At 39.8% G+C, this 14,579-nt stretch overlaps 1 protein-coding gene across 1 annotated transcript in view; it reads right to left on the reverse strand.

Annotated features, from left to right (window-relative positions):
- Window positions 1-2,221: 2,221 nt before the first annotated feature.
- Window positions 2,222-14,579, reverse strand: part of SUDS3 (SDS3 homolog, SIN3A corepressor complex component) — a 69,253-nt gene continuing 56,895 nt past the window's right edge. Inside the window, exons 10-12 of the mRNA XM_069754495.1 lie at window positions 13,818-13,923; window positions 6,060-6,144; window positions 2,222-2,619 (exon numbers count right to left, since the gene is read on the reverse strand). Of these exons, the coding sequence (XP_069610596.1) occupies window positions 2,521-2,619; window positions 6,060-6,144; window positions 13,818-13,923 (290 nt within the window). The 3' untranslated portion in view covers window positions 2,222-2,520. The remainder of the gene's footprint in view (window positions 2,620-6,059; window positions 6,145-13,817; window positions 13,924-14,579) is intronic.

Raw genomic sequence — 14,579 nt, forward strand, 5'->3', positions numbered from 1 at the left:
CTCTGCCACTTTCTCTACAACCTTTCAAAGATGTGGTGTAAATACACAGTATATATAGTTTTCCAGTAGTTTCCAGTAGCCAATCACATTGAGATCCTCCCTTTTTAAAAAACGGATCCGTCAAAAAACGGTTACAACGGATGTGAAAACGGTCACAACGGTTCTAACAGATCCGTTTTTTTTACGGATCAAGGCAGCTGATCCGTCAAAAAAACGGATCCGTTAGAACCGTTTTCTCAACAAATTTGACAGATCGGTCGATCTGCCACGATGTCAGACCTAACTGATGACAAACAACTGAAGTGTGAAAGAAGACTTACCAGTGACATCCTTTGATAAGACATTAACCAAAAAAATGTGTTTTTACAAGGCAGTGAAAGGTTGAATCCTAAATAACCACCAAGCATTGCATCATCGAAATTGGCGAGTTCTGTCTCCGTAACAACAGTCATAAGTGACAAATCTGGTACACAGAATGTATAATTCAGCAATATGCAAAGTCAAACATCATTGCGCCTCTGCCAGTCAACCCCTCCATGATGATTAGAAGAGCAACACTCACCAGAAGGTGTTAACGTTTTCTAACTACTTAGAATGTAGCTGCCAAGACATATAGTTAGGTCAAGTTCTGACTGAAGCCCCAGGCGAAGGCATGAACGTACTTCATAATGCAATGTGAACAGGTCTTGCACCTATTTTACTAGGTGTAGACTCTATATTTTGAACAAATCTATTTAACCAGAAGAATTCTTCATATGAACACTGTTAGTTGACCAAAAGGGCCCAGGCTGCCTCATTTTCCAAAGAATGCGTAAAATCTTCAGCTTTATAGAGATATTGAATCAAATTCTGCAGCATATAATGAAAGGAACATAATTAACTCAAAGAGGACAGGAGAGAATGTCACCATTTTTAATATATTAACCCTGGTGTTTGGGTGATCTGTCAATGTCTTCACAAAGCTCTTGATAATGAAAGGAAGAACTGGAAGTAAAATGGCCAAAACTAGAAGACTAAAGGCCTATTCCGGAAGGCTAGAGATCCTCACCTTATGCCAGATATCTCAATTAAAGGGAACTTGGGTTTCCTATGATTGCCATGGTTAAAGCTAGCTTTAGAATGCTTTTAGGCATACTTTAGGGGATTCTCTGAAAAGAAAATGGAGTGTAGAAAAAAAAGTGCAAAAGATACAAATGTTACTTACCTTCAATGAACCAATATACTAAGATCAGAAGGCTTATTGAGGAGAGGCACTCAGAGGTCAAAGGTTTGAATAAATACACCCAGCAGATCCAGAGAGACAGGTGGATAAAGTGGAGGAGGAAGGTCAAAGTTATGTTGCATTTCAACTTTGTAAGCACCATTCACAATTTAGATTTAGCAGTGGGTAGACATATGTTGTGCTGCAAACTGCAATAGCATCATTTTTCTCCATATAAAGGATTATTGAGGACAAAAACTTTGAAACGAATTCTACAAAAGCTACAACAATTGGAACAAGTTTAGACCCATCAAAACTGAACATTTTAGTATCTCTTAAAGAAAATAAAAAACAATTGTTGTTTACAGCCCTGTCCCTACTATTAAAGTGTATGGCCAATTTCACCCTCATCAGAATGAGACACAATTTTTGGGAAACTAATTGCCTCAAGACATTGTTCATTAGGCCAGAGATTAAATCAATTCCACAAAGTGACCCCAGTACAGTATATTAAAAAAAAAAATCAATTAGTAAATGTTTTACATTTATTACTTACTTTTGGGTCAGGTGATGCTTACATGGATGGATGAAGAGATAAAACTGGTTTCTACTTTAAAAAACACTGAATTTAACAGCTTAGTCTGTGTAAGTCTTGGGGAAAGCCCAGACATAGTAGACAGCCCACATCTTTACTCTAAACTCCTGAGACTTGTATGATAAAAAGGCAACACGACTTGAAATGTTTGCAGCACTGCTTTAACGTGAAAACACTCTTGACTTATATTTTGATATAAAAATAAAGGCTGCCTAAAACTGTCCGAAAATAAAAAAACAAAAACAAACCTCCTGTTTGGACTCTTGTAGGATATTATTAAAACAGGTAAGAGGCAATTCTGGTCTTTCATCCAATTCCATCTAAATCTAAGTATCTAGCGGTGTTGGAATTACGCCGATCAGATCATATTCCTTGAAAAAAATCCCACCTACAGCACAGAAATTAGACAAACAATTGAAAGCGAATTCTGGGTGAAAGAGATTGTCATTTTTAGCTTCAATGTATGTAATTTAACAACAAGTATTGGAGAAAATACTGCTTCAACTATGGTGAAGAACAGGCTTTTCCTGAAAAATACTTTCTTGAAGTCTTGCCCTCTACTGATCATCCATGGAATCTGTACATGCCATGAAAACTTCATTTCTGGAAAGGTTCACTGACCACAATCTGAGCTTCTGTCCATACCAGTCAGCGATGTCCATTTTCATTTAGTCGCATGTTAACTTTGTTTAATGAGAATTGTCTCTTGAAGAGTCTGTTGGGTTCAAGCTGCTGAACGTCTGCGGATTACAAACACTCCTCGCTGTAGCTGACCTAGGTATATCCTCACCTTTGTACTGTCACTGCTTTTCCTTACCCAAATCTGCAAACAATGAAAGAAAATAGGGTGCATTAAGTACAAGAGATCTGCCAATCCCTGGTGATGAAAGTAGGAATCTTGACCGAGTACATTTTTTATTTCATTTGTTGTCTGATCCCAAAGTTTACTTTCATGTATACAGAAATAAACAAACATTCTAGTTCTGGAGCATGTCCAAATATCATTTTTCTAAATCTCTTATTAATGATTCTGCTCTTAAAGGGAATCTGTCAGCAGGATTTTTCTTTGCAATCTGAGAGCACTATGATGTAGAAGAGCGCCTGATTGCAGGGATGTGTCACTGGGCTGTGTTATGCGGTTTCAATACAACATATTTTCAGCAGGAGATTATCACTGCAGGACAAGCTTTCTCGTGCCTCCCTGTCCAACCTCATCCCCAGCACTGATTAGCAGCTGTCAATATACAGTGTACACAGAAAGCTGCCAATCAGTGGTGTGGACGGGGTTATACAGAGCACAACATTACAAGCTCTGCTAGATCTGCAGCAGAGAAAACGGCGATTCTTTCAGAACTTCTGCACCCAGTAAACTAAGTGACACATTGCTAATATCAGGGTGTCTGTCATACTGCTCATGATACAGCTTATATATAGCAAAAACCTGGTGACAGATTCCCTTTAATGGAAGCACGGACAAGCTCCAGTTTGGGATACTATTCAGGACATAGCTTAAATTTGAGATACCTTTTAAAAATTGATGAAAAAAAATTGGACAAGGCAGTGTCATTCCAATGGATTCACTATAATTTACACCAGAAACTGGCATATATTATAGCCCAAACGTATGCATGTTGGCAGCCTAGTCACTATAAAAAGCGGAGAGGAGATGGATGAATCCATATACCAGGAATGACTGAGTAATCAGAACTCTATAGACACAATAACATTGTTTTACAGTAAAATTGATAGGACTCGCAAAGAGATGAAAAAAAAAAAAAAAAAAGATGCTCCACAATTTATATGGATCATACACATCAAAAAAAGATTTATCACTTTTTTTCATTTGATCTCCAGAGAAATTGGAGATGTTTTTGCAGCTTTTACACAGCGGTGTTTAACCAGATACATCATATCTGCATCTCTACATGCTTCGGTGATTGCACAATGGAGTGACTCCACGGCAATCAAGCAAGACTATATTTAATTTGTGAGATTGCATTGACTATTCATTTGCAATCTGATAATTGGAATCAATGTCCTTAGTAGCAACCTTCCTTGTAAACACACTTCAGACAAAATAAGGTGACCTTACCGCTGTACTAGCAAAATTTAAATGCATAAAAGTATTTATAAAATCACAGTAAAATGAAATTAAATATGACCTCCTCTAGAAATGGATTTAAATCAATTTGTTTAAAGGGAATCTGTCACCTCCTGGGACACTTTTCAGCTACTACTATGGGGATCCGGGTAACAGAAATGTTAATCTAGTCTTACCTGTAAGCCTCATAGTTGCTGTCTAGATGTGGAGAAATAGACTTTTATTTCATTATGTTAATGATTTCTTCCCTGCCTCAGCTCTTCATTATAATATTATCTTCCTCCCATGCACGTCACACTGACCTGTGACTTGTGGTGCTTGAATCCTTCGCATGCGCCCTGCACTTCCTCGACAATCTGTAACACCTCTTCCTTCTTTCTATGGTCTGGTTCTTGGGCGCAGGTGCCGGCACACAACACTGAATACACTGACCAGAGAATGAAAAAGTACAGGTAGTTGAGTGAGTGCAGGGCGCATGCGTGGGATTCCGGAACCTCAACTGCACGTCACAGGTCAGTATGACGTGCATGGGAAGGGGGTGATAGTATAACGAAGAGAGGAGGCAGGGATTTATTCCAGGCGCTGCACGCCCTGGAGTTTGGAAGAAATCATTAGCATAATAAAATAAAAGTCTAGTTCGTCGCATCTACACAGCAACTATGAGGCATACAGGTAAGACTAGAATAACATTTCTATTACCTGTATGCCCATAGTAATAGCTGAAAAGTGTTCTAGGGGGTGACAGATTCCCTTTAAGACAGAAACACACATAATGATATAATAAAATGACATGGACATTGTATATACAGAGCCTGCCCTGGGCACGGTTAGCTTTCTCACTGCTAAATCTAAAACCTGTGATTATGCCAGAACAGCTACATCTAGTAAACTAAATGACACATAGTTGGATTCAGCTTCTCTTTGCCTACATCAGGCTGCTCTCAGATGAGGTAGCAAAAATCTGCTGACAGATTCCCTTCAAACGGGTTGTCCAGTCTTCTGATGAAAGTCTGCAGATATCGTTGCCAATGAAGGCAGTCACATTACCCCAAGTTTGAGATTTGCATACATGCAGTCACGTGCCGACCTAACACTCAGGCAGGATTTCTGACAGTAAATGACACATCTTTAACAATTCCAAAAGGCTAATTGGACAAAGGGGCTGTCAGGATTCGAACCCAGAAGCTCTTGTGCACCAGGCAGCAGCTCTTCCATCTGAGCTGTTCAGCTCGCTGGACAGTTCCGTGCTTGCTCAAATACTTGTACCTATGTTGTTTCTGATGGTCTCCACCCTGAGTTCCTGTTGGTCTCCACCCTCAGTTTCTGATTGAACACCTTATTTAAACCTGGCATTGCATTCACTTCCTTGCAAGATTATTGAGCTCCCAGCCTCTAGTCAAGCTTTCTTTCACCTGCACTTATCCTCAAGAATCTACAGCTGTTCTGTGTACCAACCTCTGGCTATCCCTGACTATGCTACGTGCCGCTCCTTCAAAGTACATTGCTCTTCTACTGCACTAGAAATATGAAAAATTGAGAAAGTTTAGCGCATAAATTGGCCAATTCATGTGTACCTGGTAGCCACGATAAGGAATTTCTCATTTACCAGGTCCTAACAATGCCTTTCTTCTCTGAGAATAAAGTCTTCATCTGAATGGGAACCTAATGTGAGTCCTCTCAGACTAAAATCTCTCTCTCTGTGGAGGGGTAGTGGTCCTGCTGTGATTAAAAACACCTGTGGCTAAAATGCAGAGTGCTCAGTCAGAAGGCTAATGAATACAAATGTCTCATGTCTTTGTGCAGTGTGCAATTTGGTATACATAGTGGTGTCTTCTTGCTCAAGTATGGCCGTGACATATCTGCATTTGGCATTGCACACCATTTTGCCTTTTGTAGTCAACACTGAAATACAGGGATCTGTCGTATGCAATGTAAAGAGTCATTTGTAAAGGTTTGTTCTACTCCCAAAATAGCTGCACAGTCAATTCAAAAATTGTATGATAAGGTTTCTTGTAACTTCATAAACAAAATTACTATTTTTATAAAAAGCAAATTCTGAAAATTTGTGAATGTCAGTCACAATATGACCGTGATCTTCACCCTGTTCTGCCGCATGAGATAAGTCAGGGTTCACAGTAACATCTACAGCATGAAAAGTTTACCTCATTAGTTCCCACAGAACTAATTACACAACTGAGTTTTGTGTTGTCCTTGGATTCCAGGTATATTGCTTGGCTTTTGTGGTACCTAGAACGAATTAAGGGACAGGCCATCAGATACAAGCATCAGTCAGTAATTGCATTGTCAACTGCGTGTACTACCCATCTATTTAAAAATAAGATTTTTTTTTTAAGCAAAAGAAACTGCTTAAAAAAATACTGCTGAAAATGACCCAATGATCATTTTGACTAAACCTAAGCAGGTTACAAATGGAGCAATGTGCAAGGGCCAGAGAAGTGAGTGACTTGTCTCACACTCCTGTGCTAGGGCTAAACGATATCCTAAACGTTATCACCATAATGATATAAGTATATTCACAATTATTGTAAAGCAAGGTAATCTATTCGCATCTAAACCGAACCACAGTTTTAAAAAGCATCAACTAACTCCAGAGACCACCTCTGACAATTTCTCAGTGTCTCACGGACAAAACATAAGGGGTCAGTGGGTGTGAAGAGGTCTCACAAGCCATCTGAACGCATCCATGCTGTTTATCGGCTGCAGCTCATCTATATTTAGTGGACATGCACTCTGATGAAATAGTAAAGGTTACAGCAGGTCAGAGGCGACTGATTGGCTGCAGCAGTCATGTGATACAACAATGTCACATGTCAATGTCACAATGTGACCTGCTGGGAAAACCAGTTCTGACATGAGGTTATCAAACAGGGTCTGTCCAGCACTAAATAAGCCCTTTAATTCTAAATGTATCCCTACTCATGGCTCCTTTACAAGAAAACAAATACATTGACCATCGTTGGCTCTTAAATCTAAAAATTTAGAAGCCAAAATGATATTATTTATTTTCTTAATTAAAAAAAAAAAAAACTACACGACTGAATGTCAAATAAAGAACATTCACAGAATACAACTTATTAATCTGATGATAAATTCCACCCACGCTTCACAAACTTTCCTATTACAGCAGGTGCACAGAAGGAAGTCTGCTGCAGCAAGTTGTCTTACAGCCAGACAGAGAACAGTCGGGAGTTGGAGATGGCAAGGATGGACCCCAAGCTTTTTCTCAGTATTAATATGATTAAAAGAAAGGATTAAGGGAGGAATTGCACATTTTCCGCATTTAAAGTTCCTGTAGTACAATCCACTCTAGCAACATCTACAGGCTGCCAGTATGTTACATTTTACATCTATGTCTCTTCAGCAGGACTCTAAGCTACAAAGGTCACTCAATTCTTTTGGTTGCATTGGCAACTATTTCAGTCGCCATCTGGAGCCTTGCAACAAAGCTCCAGCACAAATCAAGAGGAATACCAGTGAAGTAAAGCCTGGATTTCCAAACTCCATTCTATACACTCTATGATGTGTACATTGAAAAGGCTGGCTCCAAATAAAATTAAAAAAAAATAATAAATCAACGCTTTTAGCACACAATGACCAAAATAGGTTAATTGTCTTGATTGTTTAAGACATGATACAATTATTGTAACATTTTAACCCCTACACATCCGCAGTATATATACGGCGCATGTTGGAAGCAGCTGTATGGAGCGGGCTCACGCAGCGAACCATCCCCATACCTGGCAGGTGATGGCTGTGTATTACAGCCAGGACCTGCCCCCAAAAATAGCGAGTGAAGCAGTGCTCCACCTGTGATTAACTTGCTAAATAAAGCTGTCTATCTCTGACAGCGGCATTTAACACGCGCACATCCGCGATAATAACGGGCATTTCCATCTCCACGATCCTACCCCAAAATGTAGTAGGTGTGATAAGAATAATATTAGCAAATAACTCCAATTAGAAATGTAGAATACTTTTTCTGTCTCTTTCCTCATGTGCAGGCAATGCAGGACCTTAGGTATCCATGGTTACAACCACTTGCAACTAGCTAATTAACTGTCACTATCTCAGTGGATGTAACCATGGATACCTATGGTCCTGCAATGCCCTGCACATGAAAAACGACATAGCAAATCAAAAAACTAAACTACATTTTTAATTGGAGGTATCTGCTAATATTATTACTACTTACTACTACATACGGAGATAGAATGGTAATACCCCTTTAACTCTGCCCAGCCATGATTGTGGGTCGCCAAAGGGTTGGCATGACAGCCGGGGGTCAGCGTGCCTGTCATTACAGAGCCCTGTGGCAGGGCTTCAATAGGAAACCGTGATTTCTGCTCTATGCAGCAATTCTGTGGCATTGCTGCATATCGCACGAGCGATCGGAACTAACAGTAAAAAAAAAAAAAGAAAAAAAACTTGAAGTTCAATTCACCCACTTTTCCCCCCAATGAAAATAAAGATATTAAAAAAATTACCCATATTTGGTACTGCTGCTTGCAGAACAGTCTGATCTATAAAATTGGTTTCATAATTAGCCTGATCGGTAAACACTGTAAATGGCAAAAAATTCAAGAATGCCAAAATTACGGGATGTTTTTAGTCGCTGAAGTTCCTCAAAAAATGAGGTTAAAAGCAATAAATAAAAAAGTCACATCTATCTCAAAATGGTACTAATGAAAATACTAGTTAACCCGTGTGAAATTTTCGCACATTGGTTGTCATTGAAAAGTACTGCAAAAAACAGTCCTCATATCTGTGTGGACAGAAAATGGCTCTGGGAAGAAGGGGATGAAAAAAAACAAACACAAAAATGGAAAATGGCCGCATCATGAAGGGGTTAAGACTATGACAGACTATGTCAGCTGTTTCCCTGCACATAAAGGGAACGATGGCTGTTGATCACTTAGTTTCCTGTAACTAAAGCAGCAGAATATTTCAGGACATTGCTAGACTGGCCTGATAAGCTTTACACATTAATATTATATGAGCAATTAAAACTAATTAAAGGGTTGTTCTAATGCTTTCTATTAATGACCTAATAAGTCTTCCATTTACAGAGAACCTGACAGCTGACGCCTGCCGGCCAGTCCGTGCTGCATGATCTCAGCCAGGTATGTTTGACTCTTCAGAGAAAAGCTTGCTTCACACACCGCTTCTCCCCAATCGCAGCCCTGGACTGGTATAGATAGAAACTTTTAACCCGTTCACGCTCTTGCGTTTTTTCCACTTTCGCTTTTTCCTCCCCTTATTTGAAGAGCCAGAACTTTATTTTTCAGTCCAAGGAGCCATATGAGGACTTGTCTTTTGTGGGACGAGTTGTACTTTTGAATGAAACCAGGGATGTGGAGTCGGTAAGGCGAACCGACTCCTCAATTTCCCTGACGTCCATTTGCATAAATTGCAGCACAGATTCATCTCAACTAAAAGGCGAGATCCTTAGATCAGGAACAGAACAGACATTTATAGGACCTTTCATAACTTTCCCAAATTATTATGAAAACATTTACAGCACGTTCTGCATTGCACTACTGTACCCAATTTATTATATATTTTAGGAGTCAGAGTCTGTCCATGTTATCCAGACTCAGACTCCACCAAAATGGACACTGCCTCCATGACTGAATACCGACGGGGGGAATAAAGTTCATTCTCTCTGATCTGGAATTATGATTCTCCAGGTCAGCACGAGTACAGAGATACCAAACATGAATATTTTTTTAGGGCATATTTTCAGTGGTGAAAAAAAAAAAATTTGCAATATTGCGGCTGCCACAAAAATGTTTAGATTTTTTTTTTCTTGGATTCGTTTACTTTATATTTTGATAAATCAGACATTTCTGAAAGCTACGATACCAAATATGTATTTGTTTATTGTTTTATTTTCAACGAGGCATAAGGAGGCTCATTTGAATTTGCGCTTTTTTTTGTTTGTTTTTTTTTCATATTTTTTAAACCATTTTTTTTTTACTTTATTTAACGGCCCCCTTGAGAGACTTGAAGCTGTGATCATCCAACCACCTGTGCCACACATAGCAGTGCTATGTACAGAATTCACCATCTCCTACGAACATCAGCCACAGGCCGGCATTCACAAAATATCATTTTGCCATGAACGGTGGTCCTCAGCAGACTCCCCCTTGCTGTCATGACATCCCATCGACGCCCCGCGATCATGTGAGAGGGCTGCTGATGGGCGGGATTAATGGTGTACTTCCTGCCGGAGCGTGTTAAATCCCACTGTCAAGAGATTGACAGCAGAATGTAACTAGCGTGTGTAGCATCGCTCCATCTACAATTGTTAAAGGCACATGATGACTGAATAAACCATGTGCGACGCCACATCAAAGGCAGGGACACAACCTTTGATGTAAATATATGTGAAAGGTCATGAAGGAGTTAAAGTGTGTACATTTCTGAGACGCAGAGTGACTTCCGGTCAGTTACACGTTGCGGTCACAAGATGGTGGTGCGGGGAACAGCTGAAGACAGCGGCTGGTGAGTATAATATTAGGGCAGGGACCTTACATTAGCACTACAGCACTGACATTAAAAGAAGAAACCACTGGAGTGTTGCTTTAAGACTTGTGGGGATCCGAAATATGGCACATCCACCATCAGCCGTTACCAGCGATGGCTGAATGTTAAGAGTATGGAGCAGAACACAGCCTTTCCACCATACTGCTTAGTGACTGCTGTCAGGCACTGCTGATCAGCTCCTGCTTATTTCAGTGAGTGGATCTACAGTACCGGTAGCAGCCATCAAACAGTGTACGAGCCTGTACATGTGACTGCTGCCAGAGGTGAAAACAGCAAAAGCTCAAATTGGGGTTTGTGGATGTTGGACCCCCCAACCAAGGTACAGGCACAGTATTACAATCGGCAGTAACCTATGTGGCTACCACTGTTTTGCCCATAATGGGTCATTACATAACATGTCCAAATTATTTTTGCCACTTAAACCTGCACAATTTTTTGATTCTATTTATTTTCAATAACAATAACAAATGAAAGAAACCACTTTTTACTACCATAGCAAACTTAGCTTTATTACTTGTAAGTCCTTTCTTTTATTGAAATAATGAAATAATTAAATTACCTTACGCTGCCATATCTTAGAGGTAATGGTGTGACATGAGGTATTCTGAGGTTAGATATATCTTTCTTTCTTATTAACTGGTACACTATGTACATAAATGAAATAGCATCGTTAGGAATGGGGGTTTGGGAAGCCACTTAGCAGGTGCTGTCTGATGCTGGGTTTACAAGATGCAGTGTATCCCATGCAGCCAAATGTTGAGTGAACTACACGTTTTTGTGCTATATTTCTAAAGTTACTTTGAGAAACACCAATAAACAACAATTATGTTGAAAAAAAAACCTTAAAATGAGATCTCCGGCTTTCGGATACTGACCATTAGTACTGGTTATCAGTATCATATCAGGGGATGTGGGTGGGGGGCAGAGGCTGACACACGGCACCCTCACCAACCAGCAGTTTTAGGCTCCGGTATCCAAGTGCATAGTAAATTGCAGCTGAGCTTCAGTTTTTTTCTGCAATGGCACATACACATTGTACAGATGTGTGCTGTTCAAGCTCTGTTCAGAGAGCCCATGACAGCTGATTAGTGGGGGTACCTGGAGTCAGACCCGCACTCATACAATGCTGATGATCGATCCTAAAGATAAATCATTAGTATAATAAGGCCAGACAACTCCTTTAAAGGTTTGCTCAAGGCATCTGCTTATTGGAAAATTCTGGACAATTAAAGACGTTTTCCATCATAATTCCATTCGTATGTCTCAAACTGATTTCAAAAGAAAATTTAGGAGGAGAGTCCCCATCTTTATACAAATCTCTGCAATCTTTGTAAAAGCCAATTGTATTTCTCTCTAAACAGATGAACTGATTCTTGTAGAAACAGCAACATCTAGTGGCTAACTGGGAAGATGATCGCAACCCTCAAAATCTTCTACAGGCAAAAAGTGAAGAGTTCCTATATAATGGCTTTCCAAACTGGACACGAGACAAGTTTCCTTTTTATGAAGTTAATGATCTGTTATGACGTCATATGGGGTCTTCTAATATTAAAATCAGATCATTCAGTCTGATTAAAAAGACCATGAAGAAAAAGAGCTAATGGTAATCCGTATTCCATAAAGCTATAAACAGAACTAAATAAAAACTATTGAATAATTCACTCTAATGATAAGATTATTAGCTGCCTCAATTTTTGAGCCTTGCTACAGAATAATTCTATTTTTTTTAAATGTTAAAGTTGCAAGAAAATCTACTTTTCTTCTCTTTTCCATTCTGTGATCTACAGGAGGAATAAGTATATCTAAACCTAAGAAGCGGTTGAAACATTTTTAGGAAAAAGTATATCCTGGCTAATCAGTAGTATAGGGCCTAGGCCAAATATCTGCAGGATGAAGAGTCACAAAATTGAATGTTCTGCTTTAGTCACCACTCACCACACAATCGTCGAAGTGTGAATATAGCAGCCTATGCCTGACTCCACAGCACCGGTCACTACTGAGCATGTACATAAAGTACAGCACAGATTCATCTCCACAGCACTGCCTCACTACTTATCATGTACATAAAGTACAGCACAGATTCATCTCCACAGCACTGCCTCACTACTGAGCATGTACATAAAATGCAGCCCAGATTCATCTCCACTCTGACTCCACAGCACTGGTCACTACTGAGCATGCACACAAAGTGTAGCACAGATTCATCTCCACTCCGACTCCACAGCACTGCCTCACTATTGAGCATGTACATAAAGTGCGGCACCGATTCATCTCCACAGCACTGCCTCACTACTGAGCATGTACATAAAGTGCAGCACCGATTCATCTCCACTCCGACTCCACAGCACTGGTCACTACTGAGCATGTACATAAAGTGCAGCACCAATTCATCTCCACTCCGACTCCACAGCACTGGTCACTACCGAACATGTACATAAAATGCAGCCCAGATTCATTTCCACTCTGACTCCACAACACTGGTCACTACTAAGCATGTACACAAAGTGCAGTACAGATTCATCTCCACAGCACTGCCTCACTACTTAGCATGTACATAAAGTGCAGCACTGATTCATCTCCACTCCGACTCCACAGCACTGGTCACTACTGAGCATGTACATAAAGTGCAGCACCAATTCATCTCCACTCCGACTCCACAGCACTGGTCACTACCGAACATGTACATAAAATGCAGCCCAGATTCATTTCCACTCTGACTCCACAACACTGGTCACTACTAAGCATGTACACAAAGTGCAGTACAGATTCATCTCCACAGCACTGCCTCACTACTTAGCATGTACATAAAGTGCAGCACTGATTCATCTCCACTCCGACTCCACAGCACTGGTCACTACTTAGCATGTACATAAAGTGCAGCACAGATTCATCTCAACTAAAAGTCGAGATCCTTACATCAGAAACAGAACAGACATTTATAGGACATTTCATAACTTTCCCAAATTATTATGAAAACATTAACAGCATATTCTGCATTGTACTACTGCACCCAATTTAATATAACTATAGGAGTCAGCCGGTCCATTTTATACAGAATCCAACAAAATTGACATCGACTACACAGCCCTCATAGCAGGGGGCACATTTATAAGATTAAGATTTTCTCAGCAAAGGAACTTTTTTTTTTTTTTTTTAACACATCCAATGGTGGAACTTATTATTATTGCAAGATCTATTGAGTAAAATGTAAGGTACTTCGTTGTGGGAAAATGCCCTTAAGTTCTAAACAAAACAAACTTGTCAAACTAAACCAGCATATGGGGCTGTCATTTGACAATTCCTGTAATTAATGGTCAATTTGATTTAAAAAAAACAAAACTGAATTAAATTACCATCTTTTATCATAATAGAGTTTTGCATCCTCTATCCGAGCTTCAAACCGCTGGACAGGAGATTCAGCTGGCGTTGCTGGAAGATGTTCTGGAGTAGATGGTGATACTGAAAAGAAATAAAGAGGTTCCAAGGTGCAATCCAAACTCAATTATGCTTTATTCACAGTGTTAGGGTATGGTTACACATATTTTTGCCATGGGAAAAAAAACACAGCATTTTAATAACAAAGTGAATTACATTTCTGAAATCTCATGTATGGGTCGCTTATTTTCTTCCTTCAGATTTGAAGCCGATTCAAATTTGCAGCATGTCAACTTTTCATCCATTCAAATAAATGGGAAAAACGCATCAAAAGTGCATGCAAAAATGTGTAAAAACACTCCGGATTTTTCATCTACAAATACTGAATGTGTTCATAACTTGTACGACCCTTTTTAAATATTACAATACCCCTTGTGAAATACAAACACCACATACCCACCTCCTTTACATGCACAGCTCCAGCGATGTGTATGCCAGGTTTCCTGATGCTCAAGTGACATTGTTATGCCATGCGAGCACCACAGCCAATCAGCAGCTCCAATTGAGCAGGTGAGCTCTCACTTTATAGGTTCATCTGAAGGAAGTGAGAGCACATCAGCTTAATGGTGGCTGCAGTGCTCACATGGAATAACAATGTCAAGTAAGCCTTGGGAGATCCAGCACCATGTTAGCAATGTCAGTGCTCCCAAGGCTTGCATGACACAGGACGTGAGTATATG

This window comes from Ranitomeya imitator, chromosome 1 (genome assembly GCF_032444005.1).
Source record: "Ranitomeya imitator isolate aRanImi1 chromosome 1, aRanImi1.pri, whole genome shotgun sequence".
NCBI lineage: Eukaryota > Metazoa > Chordata > Amphibia > Anura > Dendrobatidae > Ranitomeya > Ranitomeya imitator.